The 22,261-nt window shown below is 47.6% G+C and overlaps 1 protein-coding gene across 1 annotated transcript; it reads right to left on the bottom strand.

Moving 5' to 3' along the window:
• Positions 1–17,406: 17,406 nt before the first annotated feature.
• On the bottom strand, positions 17,407–18,690 carry LOC127310897 (protein ALP1-like). The gene has a single exon (XM_051341517.2). It carries the CDS (start codon positions 18,616–18,618, stop codon positions 17,407–17,409), a length of 1,212 nt encoding a protein of 403 aa, XP_051197477.1. The 5' UTR covers positions 18,619–18,690.
• Positions 18,691–22,261: the final 3,571 nt, after the last annotated feature.

Raw genomic sequence — 22,261 nt, 5'->3', positions numbered from 1 at the left:
CATAAGAACAACACCAAACCGGTCAACCGGATACACTCCATTTTTTATGGTCTATGGGGCTGAAGCGGTGATACCAACCGATATCATCCATGATTCACCAAGGGTTCAACTCTATACCGAAGAAGAGGTAAAAGAGGCCCGAGAAAATGATGTGGACTTGCTAGAGGAAGCAAGAGAGTTGGCTTTGGCAAGAACAGCTATATACCAACAGAACCTCAGACGCTATCATAGCCGGAAGGTTAATCCGAGGGTGTTCCGGGAAGGTGACCTGGTGCTACGCCTAGTGCAGCGCACTGACGGGCACCACAAACTCTCACCTCCCTGGGAAGGACCTTTCATTGTGAGCAAGGCTCTACACAATGATGCATATTACTTGATCGATGCACAGGAATCGAAGAAGGGAAAGGCGGACAGGTCCGGAGATGAAACCAAGCGCCCATGGAACATAGCTTTGCTACGTCCTTTCTATTCTTGAAGATGTGCTGTAAGAAGTTCTTTTTTGTACCTTATTTGCTATGAATAAAAGATGCCGGAACCTCGAATAAATCTCGGGGACTATCTCTACCGGAATTGCATGTAACATGTTTATTTTTTCAGTTACCGGTTGCTTAGTGAACATTTTTTCTTTCCGGTTTAGTAGCGTGCTAAACCTACCGGAGTCTTCGACTCTGCTGCTGTCCGAAACCCGGCTTCATGGCAAGCAAGATAAACCGGTAGGAACTAAGCACGCGAACGACGAAGAGAGGAGATGGGAACAAACAATCCGGAAAGTTTAACTAACCCCGGTTATACCGGTTTTTTGTGGAAAGTTTCGAGTTATTTCTAAGTTCAAGAAAGTGCTTGCTTGGCAAAAGAACTTTGGAACTCATACGCCAAAAAACCCAGAGGGTAGGCAGAGCCAAGGCAAAAGAACCAAGTGTGCATCGGATTGAATGCCGAAACAATTTCGGAATCTTCACAGTGCAAGATAAAAAAGACAAACCATGAGCAAAGTGCTAAGTCGATAAGACAAACATAACTTAATAACATACCGGTATAACATACCAGCAGAAATTGTTGTACCACAACCAAAAGAAAGGCTAAGTTTCATGTTACATCATAAGACCCCGGCATACCGGGGTAGAATTTGATGAGCATTGTTTTGAGTTAACCAGGACAGGCAAACATATAGCAAGAAGCACTTAAGCAGAAGGAGCCTCGGGAGGAACAGCACCGGCTTCTGGAGCTTCCGGAGGCGCGTCGCCGGCTTCGGCATCTTCACCTTCTTCGTCCTCTTCTTCCTCGTCGCTGAGATAGTCCTTGACGTTGGGAGGAGGGGGGATGAAGGTGCGGACCTCGGCGTACTCTGCAATCCGGTAGGCCCGATCTTGCCGTTTCGTGGTGAGGACCGGATCCGAGTCGGTTGGAGCGTTCTCGCGCACGCCAAGAAGGGCATCCAGATCCAAGTCCGGGTACCAGGAGCAGGCGATGCGCAGCGCCGAATCCGCTCCGGCACGAGCCGCAGAGCACTGCCACTCCCGGATCCTCCGACCGGCACCTTTCAGGCGATCGTTGGTAAGGGACAAGTTGTCCGACACCTCCTCCTCAGGCCAGAGCACCTTGAAAATCTGGATGGCCACCTCAGGGATGTCGGCGAGGTTCCGGTCCGCCGCACGCATGTGGGAGACGCGGGCTGACAGTGCAACCAGATGATCGTAGGGGTCCCAGGGCGCATCCAGGTTCTTGTATGCTTGTGCCACCCGGCGCTCCGCCACCTTCTTCAGGGCAAATGCCTGAGAATCCGGGAAGAGCCCTACCAAACAAAAGAAAAGATAAGTACACGCTACCGGAAGAGATAAGCTTATAAGCGAAACCGGAAAAGAAAGAAGACACTTACTGAGGGCAAGCGCGTCGGTTTGCATGACCAAAAGGTCATACTCCTGCTGCTCTGCTTTCAAGCGCGTGGTCTCATCCTCGGCTGCTTGCCGCGCCTTGGCTACCTCCTCTAGCTCCGTCCGCAGCACCACGGTGGAGTTGTTGGCATCCTCCAGGGCCTCGTTGAGCCTAGCTTCAGCGGCGGTTTGGGCGACCTTCATCGCCTCGTTGTGCTTTAGCCCGAGCTGGGTCAGCTGCTCCTTTAACCCACTGGAGTAAGTCTCCTGGGCATCCAGTGCCTCGTGGTGCTGCCGGATGAGCTGTTCGTTTTCACCTAGAGCCCGGAAGGAAGGTGTCAACAAAGTTGCAGTTGGTAAAATGAAGAATAAACAAGTTAACCGGAAAAGAAGTAACGGTACCTTGGAGCTTGGCGACCTGAGCCTTGAGGGCTTCGACGGAAGCTTCCGGGATGGCTGTTAAGCAGAAAAGTTATAAGTGCTAAGAAGGAAAACCTTTCGGTAAAAAGATGCCGGAGGCACAGAAGCTCACCTTGGCACTTGCTGTGCGCTTCAGTAAGATCCCGGTGCTCCCACAGAAGCTCCTCAAAGAGGTGCTTCCGGGTGTCGGCCGTGCTCTGTTCAAGAAAAGATGTTAGAAAAATGAAGCCGGTTTCTCTAGGCTATCACCTAAGTTTCATGCCAAGAGCTGCGTTCTTAACCCGAAACTCGGGACTGGGCGTGCCGGTTTTTTGAGTTTCTACCTAAGTTTCGCGCTAAGAGCTGCGTTCTCAACCCGAAACTCGGGGACTGGGCACGCCGGTTTTTTGAGTTTCTACTTAAGTTTTGCGCTAAGAGCTGCGCTCTCAACACAAAACTCGGGGACTGGGAAGATAGACAAGATCCGGAAAGAAAGAAACCGGCATGAATTGAAAAATTGGAAAGAGTTTGGAGAAACTTACCACAACATTGTTGGTGGCATCATGCCATGCATTGTCCAGCTCCTTCACGGCGCGCCGAAGCCGCATGAAGTGCTCCTCCGTGCAACGAGGGCCAGACGGGTCCAGCGCCGGGAGCCGGTCCTTTCCCAGGCCGCGTGTAGCTGCGGACACATCCGCAGCGTTCCACCTTTCAGCATAGGGGAGCAAGGGTCCCAGATCGCGGCCTCCGCGCTTCAGTTCAGTGATCCGGCCCAGGACGCCGGAAGGTTTGCCTCCAGCTGCGACAGCGGCGCGGCCGGCATGCAGCGTCACTTGCTGCGGGTCGGCGGAGGAGGTACCGGAAGCCGTGGCCTTCTCCTCGGTGATCTTGACAGTTTCGGGCGGCGTAGGCGTGGCCCCGGTTGGCTTGGCGCTGCGAGCTTCCGGCGGCGGCATCGGCTTGGAGGGGGAAGACTCAGCGGTCTTCTTCTTCTTCTTTTTGGGGACGGGAGGAACCAGAGGTTCCGCCCTCCCAGCAGCTTCGGAGTCGGCGCCGGTGTTGCTGGCGCCGGTATCCTCCTTCGCGCGGTGTTTTGGAAGTGTAGGGGCCGCGCGCCCCGAAATTGAGGTGCCTCCCAGACGGTGCCGGGCTTGGGTGAGAAAGAGATGAGGTCCTTACGGTTCCCTCAGAGCTCTCAGGCCTTGGGCCAAGCTTGAGCGCAGGGCTGAACAAAAAAAAAAAGAGAAAGGTTGAAAAAAGCAACCGGAAGGAAAAGTGGAAAAGAACCAAACAAGCGAAGAGAAGCAAAAGTCTTACCCAGATGCTACCGGCATCTGCTTGCCCTTGTAGCGCCTCTTGCTCGTCTCTTTCCCCGCAAGGACTTCAGTCCGGAAGTGTTTGGGGGGAGGAGATTGGCTTGTGCCGGCATCAGGTGCCGGAGCCTTGTTCTTCTTGCCCTGGGGGGCGAGTTTCTCCACAAACTCGTCTCCGGCCTCGGCGTCCAAGGGAGCAACGTGCTCATGGACCTGCGGTTGGGTGCTGGCTGAGCGGGCATCTACAGAGGAGAAATAATGATAAAGTATGAGAGACATGAAAAGAAAGCTACCTCAAGCACAGGGAGGTCGTCGACGGAGCCAGGAGCCTCAGATGAGAAGTTATCGGGGCGCGAGGTGTGAGTCCGGCCCATCTTGAGGTCAGACCAATGAACGTATGGGTCAGGGTCCACCCGGTCCAGAGGGCGCTTCCGGCAAGGGCCTCGCCGATCCGCTTCGATGCGGGGGAAGCGGTCCTTGGCCTGAAGACGTATGAAAAACAAGTTAGTCACAGCATAAAAGTTACTGGTACAAGAACCCGGGTTGCGCAATCTCTTACTTCCTCAGTTGGAGGGTTGGTGGAGCTAAGAGGCAGGAAGCCCCACTCCCAGTCAACCGTCATGGCAGTCTGGCAGATCTGCCTAGCCTTGAAGACTACGTCCTTCTTGCTAAGAGGGAGGCCGGTGATCTTCGTGGGATCGCCAGGACCGTACATCTCGCTCATCTTGTGAGCCCGGCGCTTAAGAGGAAGCACCCGGCGTGAAATAAATGCGCGGATGATATCGTCAGAGCAGATGTTGGTCTCCTTCATCAGCTTCTCCATGAAGTGTACTACCCGGTTCGTCTCAATATGAGTCACCCCGGGAGACTAGTTCCAGTTGATCTTGCTGGGCGGCGCCGGATTGAAAGCCGGTAGATTGATAAGATCAGCGTCGCCCTCGTTCTTTACGTAGAAGAAGGTCTCTTGCCACAACCGGCATGACTCGAGACCGGTGAATTTAAAGAAAGGGCTCCCTTGGCGGGAGCCGATGATACAAGACCCGCATTGTACGGGAGGTTTGGGCTTGGGAATGTCCTTGCCCTGAACGGAATTGATCCTAAGAGAGAAGAAGCGAGCGAAGGTCTCGCGAGTGGGGCGGATGCCGATGTAGGCTTCCATGAAGGTGGCGTAGCAAGAAAGATAGAAAACGGCGTTGCCGGGAAGGTGGTGAGGCTGAAGTTCGTAAAAATCAAGAAATTGGCGGAAGAAGTCAGAGGCGGGAAGGCCGAAGCCACGCTCAAAATGGGCAAGAAACACGACGTACTCACCGGGTCTGAGTACCGGTTCGATTTCGTCATCGGGAAGCCGGCAGGATACTCCTTCCGGTATCCTTCTTGACCGGTAGAGCCAGTCGATTTCGTGCTGCGTGACGTCGGAGCCTCTCCAGGCTCCGCGTGTGATACCGGAAAGACCTATTCCGGGGGCTTGGCTAGAGCTGCCGGCCTCTTGGTCCTTGCCGGTCTCGGTTTCCATCCGGGCAAGTTCAGCGCTTAGCCCGTCGGATGATTCGGTTTGTTGGCTACTGGAGGAGGACTCGGAAAGATACTCTTCACTAGACATGCAAATCTACCCAGAAAAACAGTTTTCCCCAGATCTACCCGCTCGCGAAGATCTACGAGTAAGAGAAAAAACAAAGGAAAAGAAAAGATAAATATCCTACCGGCCCAAGATCTGAAAAGAAAAGAAGAAATGGGTAAAGGCGAATCTAACCTAACCTGAGGCGGCGGAGACGCTGAGAGAGAAGGTCGCCGGCGGAGCGGTGAGCCCGTGGTTGCTGGAGAAGTCCGGCGACGAGGAAGCGAAAAAGAGGCTGTCGGAGCACGAATGCGGCGGCCACAGCAGGTGCGCAGCAGCGACTCTCCACGCAGCAAGGCTTGGCGAGGTTCGGCGGAGCAGCGGCGCTAGTTCGCCGGCCGGCGGAGCTCAGGCAATGGGCGGAAACGGCGAAGGGCGCAAGAGGGCTAGAGCTCTGTGTGCGCGAAGAACTTGAGAAGACGAAGAAAGGAGGAAGAAGGAGCAGTTCCCCCTTTTATAGGAGAAAGAGTTAGTGGGCTGGCAACCGTTGGGCCACGGCGGTTCGCCCCGTGGGCCGCCACGTGGCGCGAGGATTCGGTACGCCACATTTAATAAGGGCGCAGAAGCCGAAGGGAAGTGACCCCTGACACTGGCGCGTCAGGTACAGTTGCGCGTGTCACTGACAGGCACTGTACCCGAGAAATTCTCGACTTCGTCGAGGAAAGTCTTAATGACGAAGCTACCGGAAAGATTTGGCGAGGAACCGGATGAGTTTAAATGGAAACCGGAAGGATTAATCCAGTACGTTCAGGATGAGGACCTGGCGTGGTCCGTCGGATAGAATCCGCTGGACTATGCTAAATTTGAGATCGGCAGAGAAGCCGCAAGGTTTAAACTGGTTGCCGGAAGGTTTAAACCGGTATCGTGAATGTAAGGGAACCTGGCATGGTCCGTTGGATAGGATCCACCGGACTATACCAGCTTCGGGGACTAATGTTGGGGGGATGGCCCCCGGTATGCCAAAGGCATGCCAAACCGGATGGTTTGAGCCATCAAGATACCGGTTTAAAGGTTGCTCCGGCTAACAAGAGGTGGCTCTGTGCGAAGTAAATCGTGCCGGTATCCCAGGAGGGGTATGCCGGCACCGGCTAAGAAGACACCGGGCTACCGGTAAGAAGAGCATGTCGGCAAGGCTGGTCAAAGATTCTCTCCAGAGCTAGAGGACAAGGATGAGCTAAGCAAAGCAACTTTAAACGAAGCCCTGGCGCCAAAGAGGAGGGTGACGCCAAAAGCAGCCGCAGGACGTCAGCCTCCCTGATTAAAGATACCGGCGCCGCCGTTTATGATTAAAGTTACTTTGTAAAAGTAGTTTGTCTGTTCAAAGATGCAATTAGGGTTTCCTAGGGTTTCTTCCCCTGTAAGCCACCCTCTCCCCTATATAAGGAGAGGGGGCACACCCTTGCACGGAAGAACATCAAGGCCCTAGGATATTGCGTGTAACCAGAAACTTGTAACCACTTGTGATCAAGGAATAGAAAGATCTGAGGGAGAAGTAGTTTGAGTGTTCTTCTTCTTCTACCTCTGGCCAAGGCCAAGTTCTTCATAGGAAAGCAACCAGCTACCCTTCCGGAAACCCTCCCCCGAATCCTCTAGCGCACATTCGGCCCCAACTTAAGCCATCCCATGGCATCTGTCTGTTCACCACGACGACAGTTTTACCTTCATCTCCAGAGCCATGAGCGTTACTTTCAGGCGGGTATCCTCCGGCCTGCATCCTTCATACAATGGAGTAACCGCGTCTATCTCCAGTTGATCCATCTTGGCTTTCTCTCGGGCGGCAGCTCTTGCGTTACTCGTCTACTTGAGAAGCAGCTCTTGAAGATAAGGGTCCTGCACGCAGTCCATCGACGATGGTCCATCGTCTTCATCTTCATGATCGTCATGATGACCTCCATCTTGATCTTCCTCATCAACAGGTCCAGGATCTCCTACATTGTGATCATGATCATCTTCGGGATCTTCTACATTCTGATCATGTCCGGGATCTTCTACATTCTGATCATGTCCGGGATCTTCTACATGGTGCTCACCTCCTTCCTTATTTCTTGAAATCCCATGGACAAATTCATAATCATCTTCATCACCTTCCCACCGATAGCCATCCATGAAACCACGCACGAGAAGGTGGTCCCACGCCATATCGTCTTTAGGGTCCATAAGGCTCGTCAGCTTGCATCTTCGACACGGACATCTTATCTCCGTTTGGTTATTTTTAATCATCTCGGCTGTCGCGGATTTAAAAAACCGAGCCACAACGCCTTCGCTCATCATGCGGACCATGGTCGCCTAGGGGTATAGAGAAAATGGATATTTTAGTATACCAAAAGAAAATTTTGGCATGACCTTCCCTAAAAATAGGACATATGTATATGCGTAGTATGCCCGTTTTCACCGAAACGGAAATGAATCAACGTTTCGGCAAAATATTGGCAACTCGATCGCATTTCAAATCCCTGCAAACAAAAACATGCAACATATGTGTGGAGGCTTCGCATATACAACACATGTGGAGGCTTCGCATACAACACACACATTATGCATCCACGTGACGCTTCGCGCATGCACAACACATGTGGAGGCTTCGCATAACATATATGCACACACACGTGTGCAAGACGATCGAAACCGGTCACACACAAAGCATAAAACCAACAAAGTTACCGATACGGCGAGACCAGGAGTGTTGGATGAGGAAAAAAGTTGAGATTGAGTAGGGGTAGGAGCTAGAAAGCTTCACCCTTACTTACCTATCAAGAAAATTAAGTTTAACAGCTTAATTTGGGTGAATGAAGAGGTGGAAATGAGGTGGGGAGGAGGGGCACCACGACCAGATCCAGATTTGGTGGGAGGTGGTGGTGGAAGAGTGTTGGGGAAAGTGGGTGGCACATGTGGGGGGAGAGGGGGAAACGCAGGAAATGGTCCCAGGGTAGCAGTGGCGCACGACTTAGCAGTGCGCGATTGCTAGGGTGACATAGCATTGGCGCACCACTAAGTGGTGTGCCACTGCTGACCTGGTACCATGCACCATCCCTGGCATGAGCTCCTTACCCAACTTAGCAGTGGCGCACCTCTGCAGTGGTGCGCCATAGCTAGTAGTGGCGCACCACAGCAGTGCGCCATTGCTAAGGTTCTTCTCTGTAGAGGCCCCTGGCCACCTCCTAGCAGTGGCGCACCTCGAAGCAGTGCGCCATAACTAGTTAAGGCATCAATGGCGCACTGCTACAGGGTGCGCCACTACTAAGTTGGGTAAGGAGCTGGGCTCGGGTAGCCCTTTAGTGATGGCGCACCACATAAGCAGTGCGTCACTACTAAATTTTTATCAGTGGCCCACCACTTCATGGTGCGCCACTGCTAAGTAGTAGTGGCGCACTGCTTTTGTGGTGCGCCACTAACACCCATCTTACGGCTAGGCCTTTTCCTAGTAGTGAATGGAGTGGTACGCCGGCGCCCGGCAGCAGTTGGTGACCGAGACCGACCTCTCTCTCTCCACCTCTTTTTCTTTTCTTTTTTGCCGTTTCCTTATCCTCTGAATGCGCTCCAACACACATACCACACACGACACCTCTTCCCCGTTCAAGCATATCTCATTCACTCCCATTCTCTCTCCTGCACCCACCTCTTCCCCAAATCAAGGCGTGCGCGGACTGTCGCGGGGGCGGTGCACGGGCCAGGCCGCGCGAAGGATGCTCCGGCCGGCTACTGGCCTAATCTATTTTCCGCGGCCGCAGCCCCACCGCGCCCGCCGGCCACCTCTGCCCTCGACCTCCTTCCACGACCGTAATCCCGCCTCGCCCGCTGCGCCGCTCCCGCACCTGCCACCACCTTCGCCGTTCGCCGCCTCTGCAGGCCGACGCGCCATTGCCCCTGCAGGCCGCGCGCTGCTCTTGCACCTGCCTTCACCTCCGCCGGGTCGACGAGGAGGACGCGCCTACCTCCATTCTCTGGGCCGCCAGCTCCGTGGTTGCCATCTTCATGGAGGCGCTGACTGAAGGGAGGCCATCGGCGCGGCCGCGCGGCACCTGTCGCCGGAGCTCGTTCACGTTGACTGTGTGTACAACGGGGACTTGATTGCTTTTGATGTGTTTTTAGGGGCGTAGATGCAAAGATGTAAAACAATAAATAAAGCAAACAGAGACGAGTGGACGTGAGACCTGCTGCTCTTAAAGAGCTTTTTTTTAATCCTAAGCAAACATAGCACCGGCGAGCCTAGCTGTGCACCGGTGGTACACTGCTATCACCGGCCTGTTCACACCGGATGCCTACTAGTGCGCCGGTAGTAACGTATTTTGGTTCGCCAGCAGTAGAGGTTTTCCTAGTAGTGGTAGATACTTCAGTTTCATCTTGGCACATAACTCCTTGCTTGCTAAATTGCGACAACTCCCGCCATCAATAATGACCTTGCAAGCTTTATGAGGACCAACTAGTGCCTTTGTTTGGAACAAATTGCAACGTTGAGTAGATGCACTCGGCTGCACATTAAGAGCACGCTGTGACACAACAATAGTGCGAGCTTCAGACGGAAAAGCATCTACACCATCACTGTCATATTCATCATCTTCTGGAGCATCCGGATCAGCATCATCTCCAGCTCATACTCAATGTCCTCATTAATGATCGTGACCTTGCGGTTAGGACAATCTCTCTTAAAGTGACCCTTACCACCACATGTATGACAAGCCATATCGCGGTTGCGCGCTGTAGACATACTAGAACCACTTCCACTTGCAGCAGGTTCGGACTTCTTTGTGTTGGACACATTGGAGACCGGCTTGCTAGACGAAGTAGGAAACGGTGCGGGACGCGTTGATGGCGCCGGCGCCGTAGAAGGTGGCGCCCTAGATGTAAAGTGCCCAGCTCCTATAGCACGGCCTTTGATTTGCGCTTCTTCCGCTAACTGTGCTTCAGCTTCTCTTGCATGATGTAGTAGCTCATTCATAGTAGTGTAACGGTGATGATGAATAATGCCTTTGATATTATACTTCAAACCATGAAGAAAGTGCTGCATTGTCATCTCAAGTGACTCACGGACACGGCCACGCTGCATAAGCATCTCCATCTCCATGAAATAAGCATCAACCGTCAGAACACCTTGTCTCAAGAGGGTCAACTTATCATATATAGATCGCAAATAATTAGTGGGAACGAAATGAGTTTGCATAATTGCCTTCATCTCGCGCTATGTAAGAACTGGCACTTCTCCATCTTCTTGACGAGCACGTGTAACTCCATCCCACCAACGTAATGCATAGCCATCAAATTCTGAGGAAGCAAGCTTGATCTTCCTATCTTCAGTATAGTCATGTAGGCGCCACAACTTCTCAATTTTCAGCTCCCATGTGAGGTATTCTTCAACATCAGGACCTCCTTCAAATTTGGGAATTGAGAATTTTGGCTTACCCAAACCATCGTCTTGCGGTTGTGGAGGGACACAGCGAGCTCCGAGTTCGACAAAGCCACGACCACGGTTACCACGTCCAACACCACGACCAACACCACGTCCTTCAGCAGCGGGTTGTTCTTCAAAATCTCCATGAACACTGTCCCCTTCTTCATGTTGTTGTTGTTGTTGTTGGGTCAGGTTCTCAACAGCTAACTGCAACGCTTGAAGAGAGCGCTGAATATCCGTCACTTGTTCTTGAATTGTATTGACGGTCTCATTAGTAGTGTCAAGCTTCTTGGTGACTTCCTGAATGGTATCATTAAGTCCTGCATCATGTTCGCGGAATTCACGTCGCATCTCATTACGAAGAGCTTGATACTCCCTCCAAGAAACAATATCAGCTCCATCCTTATGTTTCTGGTTAACAAGTTTAGCATCACTAGAAGACATGGTTAGTAGGTTAGTGCACTAAAAAAAATGTGGTGGTACTCTCACAACTCACTCAAAATTGGTAAGAAAAGGTAAATCTTACCGCTTCAAAGTGAATTAGTATGCTTACCAACTTGGATTGATGAACTAGTGCACGGATGTAGCGAAGCGAATACCAAGGGTATAAGAACAATCACACGACAAAGCAGGATATATGTGGGGCTGTAGGTAGGCTACCTATTTGCACCAATAACAAGCTCTAGCGCTGACCGTAGAACAACCAACGGTACTCACACAAGGCGATAAATGTGGCAATGCAACTATATGGATGAACAGGTTGCAATGCACTCGAGAGACACTAGCAAAGCTCAACGCAGAAAAGTAAACTAGGCCTTCACTTGATCTTACTAGTACTTCACTTTTCTCTTCACTTTTTTTTATCACACACGCAACTATGTAGCTCTTTTTGCTTCTTTTCTATTTTTTATGACTCTACTCTTTGTAACACGGCTAACAGAAATTGCAAAGCACCAAAACCCTAACGAGCAGCCTGTGGAGCGGTAAAACTAGTCTCTTTTGGGAAATTTCCTAGTCACGTATATCGAAAGGCTGTGTCTATGGTTGGGAAACAAGCAAACTGTATGCTATGTGGACTCGGAGCAACAAATTTGAAAACTAGATGATAGCGAAAACACAAACCCTAACAATCTACTAGATGGAAGAAAAAGATACACAAAAACAACTACGAAAAGCAACTAAAACTCGAAATTGATGCAATCTAAGGCTATGGCAAACCCTAACCCTAATATTTTTTGGCTTTTTCTGGATAGGAAACACTCACAACTCAACTATGGGGTGGATTGTGGATGGCTTACCATGGAAACGCTGAAATCTGATACCAAGATGATAAGGGGTTGCCCGATCTTCTCAGTAAGCACGGTGGTGGTGATGAACACACGATGAACACAGCGGAGATAACACGATGAGGAGGTGGAGATAACTAGTATGACGCCGACGAAGTCTCTCGATTGATTCCTGTCGCCAATGCAACAGCTCTCAACCCTGCAAGATATTCGCAACTCCACACACTTGCGCACGTAGCCGCCGACCACGAAGCAGTAAATTGCAACCATCTAATTTCCAATGGAACAGCAGATCACACAAAACTTTCAGTAGCAAAACACCAGATCGATGCGAATTGGTATATAGATTCAATAGAGTTGCAAAGCAATCAACTATGAACTAGGGTTTATCTTAAACGTGGTCTTAACCTATTATGGGGGCGTCCTGGGCACGTATATAGGGGTTCAGGATGACCAGAAGTCGAGAAAATACAATAATAATCGACCCAGATCGGAATCTGGTCGAGACTGACTCGGACACGGCCGGCCTGGGGGCCGGTCGACCGGGCCAGAGACCGGCCGATCCGGTTTGGACCGGGCCAAGGATCGGGCTGGCACCGGGCGGGGGTGCCAGGCTTACTGGATGGTGCCCGGTTGGCACCGGTGTGGGAGCCGGCTAGCCCCGGGCTCATCCGGCGTGGCGGCCAGTGGGACGGGGCGTGGGGCCGGGCCGGCCGGCGTGGCGGTCGGTTGCGCCGGGCGTGGGACCGGCCTGGACTGCTTCTCCTTCCTTCGCGCATGCCTCCCTCTCCTCCCTCGCGCGTCCATGGGATATCTTCATGTCCAGCTCCATGTTCAGCTCCATGTCCAGCTCCATGTCCAGCTGCTCCTCTCCTCCACGTGCGATGCTTGCTCCCTCTTCGTACCTGATCATACATAAGTAAAAGGACTTAGGAAGTATAAAGTTCTCATCAATCAAAGTACTATTTAGGAACAAGTTCAACTGTTGTTTGAGTAGCTTCACACGAGCCCTTGTAATGGGTCCAATCCTAACTTCATTGGACTTGAGCTTCACAGCAACATCGTCTTCATCTTGTAATGACGGAGGTAGTAGTTTGGTAGGGATGTCCACATCAAGAGATCTGAAAGACTGGAGTATCACAAAATAACTAGCCATGGAAAGAGCAGCGTGGAAGCTTGCTATCCATGTGCCAGAACCATGAGTTGGTTACGAGATCTTATGGGTTTCACCTCTAGCCTACCCCAACTTGTTTGGGAATAAAGGCTTTATTGTTGTTGTTGTATTTATAAAGTTTGATATTGACGAAACCGGTAACGCGAAGTAATGGTGAACAGAGGGATTAAAGAGCTATTTTTTTTAATAATACTTTTTTCCCATTAAATCTACAAATAATACTCGATTTTAATTTTTTTCAAAAATAATATACCATCAGGTTAGGGGAACCCGATTAGTACTAATCGGGTTAGAGAAACCCGATTAGTACTAGTCGGGGTAGAGGAACCCGACTGCCCCCTAGGCTGCATGTACCTGCATGCATGTGCTTGATACTAATCGGGTTAGTGTTTCCAGATTAGTACTAATTGGGTTTCGATGCTAATCGGGTTAGTGTTCCCCAATTAGTACTAATCGGAAAACACTAACCCGACGGTGTATTATTTTTGAAAAAGTTCAAAATCGAGTATTATTTATAAAATTAACGAAAAAACAATTATTAAAAAAATTCGCAGGAATTTGGTCTAGCTACGGCATACAGTTTTTTCTTTTTTTTTTGCGGGTAAAAAGAAACTTTATTAAAGATGAAGAGGGTTACAAAGCGGTCATGTTCAAGAGCCTGACTAACAACATCAGGATCGGAGCCTAACCAGATTTCTGTGCGGCGCTCCGCTCTCGTAAAATTGAAAAAATGCCAATTGATTTTTTTTTAAATTGAATTAATTTTTTGCTTGTACATATTATGTTGATGCTTACTTGTGTAAGCTTTTATGGAAAAATATGATTGTATGTGGCCTACATGAAAATGATAAAATGTTCAAATGATAGTATAATGATTGATTTTGCACTGTTTGTAGAAATAGGATTTCTCATTTTTACATTTATGTATAGGTCACACATGATTGTTTTTTTATTCCAAAATTTGCATACTAAGTGTCAACATAATATATACATGCGTGTATTTTAAAAAAAACTATAAAATTTTGAAATAACAATTTTTGGGATCTTTCATAATAGGGTTGCACGTCCACTCGGGTGCACATACTTCCCTTCCACATTGTAGCTGCCTATTATTCTACGGTCAGGTCAACTTCTCTTCTCTTTTCTCTCTCGTCCAAGTCAATAAAAATATATTATTTAAATCCTTACATTTTTCTTAGGTCTTTTAAAATCCGTTGTTCCTTAGCCCCACGGATAGGTATGTAGTTTACCTAACAAACACATCAATAAATTGTTTGGTAAGTATGAGACTCACATGCATGGAACCTAGAACCATGAATTGTGGTATTTTGATATATGAGATAGGAATCGGTGAAATATATGTGAAAAGACTTAAAGGTGAAGACCATGATTTTGGCAAAGATATGACTATACATAGATATTCGCTTCCTAAGATGTATTGACGAGTCGGGTCCATCTGCATCTAGCTTAAAAAATGTAGTATAAATGCCAAAAATATCTTGAAAAAATCATGCACAGAACATGTTCATGCTATGGAACCCTCTTACTGTTCCCATGATTTTTTTATGAGAAACAGCGTTTTCCATAATATGTGTAAAACGACAATTCCGGTGCTTAGAAATTTTTCTTACGACTCGATATTGTTTTTCCCTTAGATCACTATGCCATTCGTCATTTAAAATGTGCAGTTATATCAAAGACCCTTATGAGAAAAACAATCCTAATTGTCCTTGATGTTTCTTAATATTTGTTTTACAGATTTTACACTTCACATCAATTGTAGAAAAGCCATGCTCATTGCAAAATCTCCACCCCTACCCCACCAACCACACCACAATTGCTACATATCGTCATCAAGTGTGGATATGCTACTCCTCTTTAAACATATATATCAACTTTTTTTGTGACAAACGAGTAGATGAACTTGGTAATAAGGTGCCAAAGCAAGGGCTGTGTGGTGAAAAGGACCTGTCCACAAAAAGGAAAAAAGGAGCATACTAAAAGATAAAAGGAGAGGGCCCCTCCGTTGGATCTGGTACAGTAGTTGACGTCGCCTTGCATGGCGTTGGCCCTTGGCGTGGCAGGTGCACGAGCTGAGGGGTACCGCCACCACACACGTGTTCCCTTCGTTGGCCAAGCCAAGGCGGCAGAGAAGAGGCTTTGCAAAGCGAGAAGTCCTTTTGGATCATGGAGGACGTATCCTATGCACCCGTCCATTTTTTTTTTTTTTAGAGAAAGTCTGAACTTTATTTAGACAATAGAGTCATTACAGAGACTTTCCTGGATACACCCCGGGATTACACCACGGTAGACCCGGCTAACAGACTGCTCACAAGAACGAGCAAGAGTGTGAGCTGGTACATTCAACTAACGTTTAACATGGGCAAAAGAACAAACTAAAAAACTTGCTGCAAGGTTCTTGATATCAGCAACAACGGTGCCCACTCCCGAGCGATCCTTTGCAGCAGATTGAAGTCTCAGGACTAAAGACAAGCAATCCGAGGCCACCATTACCTTGGAGAAGCCTTCATCGCGATCCAGGTTCAGGCCACGACGACAAGCCAGAGCTTCAGCGAGTTCCGGATCTGTGACATGCTCCAGGCGCTCATTACAGGCCACCAAGCAACGAGCATCGCTGTCCCTGATGACCACCCCCATCCCCATGCTGCTGGAGCTCGAGAACAGGGCCGCGCCCACATTGATCAAGGCCAGACCCGCCGGCGGTGGACTCCATTTCAGAACTGAGGATGAGAAATCACACCTAGTGGCCATGCCTGCCTTGGACAGGTGCTGCACAATCGTTTCAGCATACGCCTTGATCTTCTCCGCCACACGACAGCAGCTGGGCTCAGTCGCATTGTTGCGAGCATCATTCCTGGCCTCCCAAATGATGCACCCATCCATTTGGTGAAACCTGTGCACCAATGTACAAAATACATGCAAAAATATTGTAAAAAATATGTTCACGACTTAGATACAACATAGATCCGCAATGCCACTGAATTTCGATTCCAAGATCCACACACATATCACGAATTAAAAAGACAAATCATGTTTAAATATTACATATTTCTAGCTAGGCGGTGAATTCAGCCCATTAATATTACAAAAGCTAAATTTGTTGTTTTTATTTCTCAAGATCTGTTCAAGTATCGGTTAAGTTTTCTTCAGTAGCATTGCAGATATATGTTATATCTACGTGGTAAATTATTTTCATATTTTTCTGCAATATTATTCATGTACTCTATATATTGGGTGCATAGGTTTCACCAAATGAACGGGTGCACATGATACGTTCTCTTGGATCATGGGCACTAGTGGTCTCATTCTATTAAGAAGTTCAGAAAATTATATTTATATATTTAAAAAAATTATGTAATAAAATATTAAAAGTAGTTAACGATGTATTTCACTAACGTATAAAATCTCAATTACAAATGTTGTATTTTCTGAGCTACATAAAAGTGATAAAGTCTGAATTTTTTTGGAGATTTCAATCACTATACTCAGATCCATATATTTGTTATTTTTGTGCATCCCAAAATACATATTATTTCTAGTTCAAAATTTACACGTTTGTGGGATACAATATTAACTACATCATGATTTATTTTCAGATTTTTCTGAAACATACAAATATGATTTTTAATTACTTTTTCAGAAAGGGTCACTAGTGCTCATGTGCACCAAATCTTGTCCCTTGCAAAGGAAAAACTTAAAACGGAGTCCGAACTACACGTAGCCATTTATTTACAAACATTCAAAATTTGTATTTCAAAGTTTTGAAAAATCTGAAATAAAACTCTAGAAATAGCCACTGATGTATACTATAATGGTGCAAAATCTGAATACAAACTACTTCATAGTCTGGGCTACATAAAAATGTCAAATTATAACAAATTTTATAGTGAATAGTGCATATTTCAAGACTATAAAATTTATCAGATTTTGTTAATTTTGTGTAACCTAGAATATAAATCAATTTTCGTTAAGCTTTTTTACCACTGTAGAATCATTGACTACCTCTACAATTTCTAAAACGCCACACTCCTTGGGGCTGGTGCCAATGCATCACCCCACTATAGCCTGCCACGTCAGCTTTTTTTCTCACTCTCACCCCACTCTCACCCCACTCTCACCCCACGGTGCCAATGCACAGGCTATAGTGCCAGCTCTCACCTCTCTCTCCTCCACATCAGCTTTTCTCTCTCCTCGACATCAGCATTTCTTTTTCAGATTACAACATTCAAAATAATGCAAGAAAATTATTTTATTGAACTAAAATTGTTACCGATTACAATATAAAAAAAATTACATTAAAATTTGAAAAAATTACATAAAAATTTGAAAAAATTACATAATCTAGGCATTAGCCCACACATGCTCAATCAAATCATGCTGGAGCTGTGTATACATCGGTGAGTCCCTCATTTCGTTGTCCATCTGAATCCTGGCTGCTAGGCTTGGTGGTGCATGGTTGTGTATCGCAGGGCCGACATTGGAATCAACTGTCTCATAGATGTTCTCCAAATTTGTATCACGCTCATCGTCGATGATCATGTTGTGCAGAATGACACATGCACGCATGATCAACCCAAGAGTACGCCTCGAATACGAGCGTCCCGGAACTGCTAGAATGTTGAACCTAGCCTTCAGCACTCCAAAGGCACACTCCACATCTTTGCGCCAAGCTGATTGAGCAGCAGTGAACAGTCGATGCTTTTCACTTTGTGGAAGAGTAACACCTTTCATGAACACCGGCCAGGAGGGGTAGATGCCGTCGGCAAGGTAGTAACCATAGTTGTACTCGTGTCCATTCACTGTGAAGTTCACTATGGGTGCTTCTCCCCTAAGCACATCAGTGAACAACGGCGACTGGTTGAGTACATTGATGTCATTGTTGGACCCGGCCACTCCAAAAAAGGCATGCCAGATCCAACGATCATACGACGCAACGGCTTCTAAGATTATGGTAGGGTGTTTGATGTCTCCCCTTGTGAATTGACCGGCATGCGCCACTGGGCAGTTCCTCCACTGCCAATGCATGCAATCGATGCTCCCTAACATGCCCGGAAAGCCACGCTCCTCGGCTTTGGCTAACAGACGCTGAGTATCCTCGACAGTTGGTCGACGGCAAAAATGTTCCCCGTAACAGTCAATGATGCCTTCACAGAATCTATCTAGACAATCTGATGAAGTTTGTCTGGCTAACTTAAGCCACTCATCTATCGTATCTGCAGCGGCTCCATAAGCTAACAGACGCAAAGCCGCAGTACACTTTTGTAGGGGAGAAAAACCAGCACGGTTGAGAGCATCAACTCTTTGGGTGAAATACGGAGAGTATTCACCCAATCTATCCACAATGCGCAGAAAAAGGGATCGCCTCATCCGATACCTTCGCCGAAAGAAGCTCGGAGGATAATTGCAGTCGTCGGCGAAGTAGTCCTCGAAGAGCCGATCGTGGGCACCCAGACGATCACGCCTGATGAACTCTCGGCGGCGTCGCGGCCGTCTTGGCTCCGCCTCCTCGTTGAGCATCGCCTCCTCATACTCCGCCTGGAATGCACCGATCATATCACCCTACATTCCGTCGCTCGAACTGCTGCTAGACGAAGACATGGCGTTGAGAGGAGTGGAAATGGAGAGTGGAGGAAATGAAGTGAGGTGTGGAATGAGTGAAACCATATGGGGGGTATTTATAGGGGGTGGGGATGAAATTTTGGGGTTTTTGGCTTTTTTTCAAATTTTTTGAGCCAGCAACGGCTACCCCAACGGCTAGCTGAGGTGGACGAATCAGATCGCGCCACCTCAGCTAGCCGTTACCCCCTCCCTCTCGCCCCGCCTATCGCCCCGACCTGCCAACGCTTGAAAGTGCTTGGAGCCCCCATGTGTGGTTTTGGTAATTAATGACAATCCCTATGGACTAATGTTTGCATTGAGTTATATTTGTAGGAGTTGTCCATAGGCAATTCTTGAACCATATGTTGGCTTCAAGGTTGCAATAAGAAGAAATTGATGAAGGATATCAAGTGTCAAGTATGTCTTGAAGATGAAGATGAAGTGAGCCCTCAAGCTACTTCAAGACATCAACATGATGAAGAATGAAGAAATGAAGTGCAAGTTCAAGATGAGCCATCTCGAAGAGATCCTTTGCTTGAGTCTTGCCATCCATATGGTGATCATGGATATGTGAAGATGCGCCGAAGAAGAAGCTCTCCCATGGTGGATTATGGGGGAGCAATCCACAAGACTTCGTCAAGCAAGCACAAGCAAGAAAGGAGTTCCATCTTGTTGAGGTCAAGATCGTCGTCATCGAGCTCAAGTGGAATGCGCAAGTATAAGGTTTGCTCTTGATAGGGTTTGTTTCTCACCGGTCTCATAGTGTAGTTGGAGACCGGTTTATAGTTTAGTTGCCGTACTATCAAGAGGGCTCTCGAGTGAGTAACTCGATCGTATCGTTCGGAGAGAGCTCAAACCTTTGCATCCTTACATCATCTTTCTTGGTTATTATTTGAATCTTATCCATGTGATGTTTTAGAGCTTGTGCTTATTCTCATGACAAGCTCTAGTTCATTGAGAATGGTTTTTGCATGGGCAACTTGTTGCATTTTCGAGATTGGAGGTTTTACCGGTATGTCTTTTTTAGATAGGTCAAACCTTTCATCATTTGTTTCTATCCTACCTTGTTGGACTATGATGGTTTCCTGCATGATCTTGTAGAGCTTGTTCCTAGCTTCAAAACAAGCCCAAGATCATCAAAATCGGAGTTCGGATGCTAAAGTTATGCCCGTTTTAGTTTTGGTGTTTCTGCAGTTTTGCCAGGCCGGATTTTTCAGAAATATCCGGGCCGGATTATCCGGGCCGGATATTTCGGAAATATCCGGCCCCCCGAAATCGTCTAAGGACCGGAAGAAAAGCAGCTCTGGATAGGGGCCGGATTTTTGGCCGGATTTTGTCCAGGTTTTGTCCACGAGGCCGGATTATCCGGCCCCGGATAATCCGGCCCCAACTTGGGCCGAATATCCGGCCTGTTTTGCCCAAACGGCTCGATTTTCTTGGGGGGTATAAATACCCCCCTTCTTCCTCCTTGGGCAGTGCTTCTCTCACTCTCTCTCTCCTCCATTGTTGAACTAGAGAAGCTTGCACTATCTCTCAATCCCTCCATGATTCTTGCCCCCATTTGAGGGAAAAGAGAGCGGAGATCTAGATCTACTTTTCTACCAATCAAATCCATCTCTTTGTGAGTGGAATCCTCTAGATCTTGATCTTGGTGTTCTTTGTGAATTCCTTTGTTCTTCCTCTCTTATTCCCCCAATAGCTTTTGTAGCTTTGTTGGAATTTGAGAGAGAAGGACTTGAGCATCTTTGTGGTGTTCTTGCCATTGCATTTGGTGCATCGGTTTGAGTTCTCCACGGTGATTCGTGGAGGTGAAAGCAAGGAAGTTGTTACTCTTGGGTTCTTGGAACCCTAGACGGATTCTAGGCCTTTGTGGCGATTTGTTGGGAGCCTCCAATTAAGTTGTGGATGTGTGCCCCAATCTTTGTGTAAGGCCCGGTTTCCGCCTCGAAGGAAATCCCTTAGTGGAACCGTGACCTAGGCCTTTGTGGCGAGGGTCACCGGAGATTTAGGTGAGGCGCCTTCGTGGCGTTCGGTGTGTGGTGTGAGTACCGCATCTTGGGGTGAGGCCTTTGTGGCGTTGGTGTGCATCGAGCAACCACACCTCAAGGTGAGCCTCTTGTGGCGTTCGGGAGCACTAAGCAACCGCACCTCTCCACCGGAGATTAGCACTCGCAAGAGTGTGAACTCCGGGATAAATCATCGTCTTCCGCGTGCCTCGGTTATCTCTATACCCGAGCTCTTTACTTATGCACCTTACCTTGTGATAGCCATCGTGCTTGAAGTTATATATATCTTGCTATCTCATACTTGCTTGCATTGCTTAGCATAAGTTGTTGGTGCACATAGGTGAACCATAGTATATATGCTTTGGGCTTGACAAAGTAAACGCTAGTTTTATTCCGCATTTGTTAAGCCCATCTCGTAAAAGTTTTAAATCGCCTATTCACCCCCCCCCTCTAGGCGACATCCGTGTCCTTTCAATTGGTATCAGAGCAAGGTCTCTCATTCTTAGGCTTCACCGCCTTGAGAGTAAAGATGTCGGTTAGGGGATTAGATCACAATAACTTGTTTATATTTGATGGCACAAATTATGATCTATGGAAAATTTATGTGCTTAATATTTTGCGGGGTATTTCCCCGAACATGGAGCGATTTCTTGACATGGGTTTTTCTTCTCCTAAGGATCCCCAAAATTTATCTTATGAGGAGAAGAAAAACTCTTGTCTCGATGCTCTTGCTTCTCATGTGTTTTCCATTGTTGTGAGCAATGTAGTTACTTCTTCAATCATGCCTTTTGGGAGCGCTCATGAGTTATGGACAAAAATTCAAGATAAATATGATGTGTCCAATATTATTAAGGATGATTGCATTGCTTCCACTTCCGGCCGTGATGAGTTCTCATCTTCATCCACTTCACCAAAGTGTGTCAAGACACAAGGTAATGATATGGTGAGTGGTGATGAAAATTGCAATGTTGATATTAAGCTTTCTATTGATGATTCTTCATCTCTATCTCAATGCAATGTTTCATCTACGGACTCAAACACATCTAGCACTAGAAATGATTTACATGCTTGTGTTGATAGTCCTTGCATATCATGTGTAAGTTGCTTGAATAAATCTAATGATGATATGCTTGCTTTGTCTTGTGGCCATGATAAAAATGCTTCTATTTCCTCTAGTTGTTGTGTGACTAACATTGTAGAGGAAACCAAAGATTCTATTGGTCAAGACAAGATCTTGAAAGGAGCCTCAAGTAACTCCTCATCTTTATCTCACGGTTCTCATATGTGCCTTATGGCCAAGGGTTCCACGGTATCTCCTACCATGGAACCTCATACTTCTCGTGGTGATAAGGATGAGGATGTTTATGAAGAAGAGGATTGGGTTGTCTCTCTACGCGATAAGGGTAAGAGTGTATTCAAGATTATTTGCAAAGATAAAATTGCTAGCACTCACTTCTTTGAAATCTTGACTACCGCTATTGAGAGCCAAAAACTTATTTGGATGCATGAGAACACCATTGATAAAAAGGGTGCTCTTGAACGAGAGTATGCCGATGATGTAGCATCTTTAAAGAATGAACTTGAAGAAGAAC

Source organism: Lolium perenne, chromosome 6 (assembly GCF_019359855.2).
Source record: "Lolium perenne isolate Kyuss_39 chromosome 6, Kyuss_2.0, whole genome shotgun sequence".
Classification (NCBI taxonomy): Eukaryota; Viridiplantae; Streptophyta; class Magnoliopsida; order Poales; family Poaceae; genus Lolium; species Lolium perenne.
Note: the sequence above shows the minus strand (reverse complement) of the source record. Positions and strands in the feature narration are given on the sequence as shown.

What these genes read in the sequence shown, in the direction of transcription:
- LOC127310897 (XM_051341517.2), bottom strand. Translation starts at nt 18,618, where the DNA reads ATGATCGGTGCATTCCAGGCGGAGTATGAGGAGGCGATGCTCAACGAG.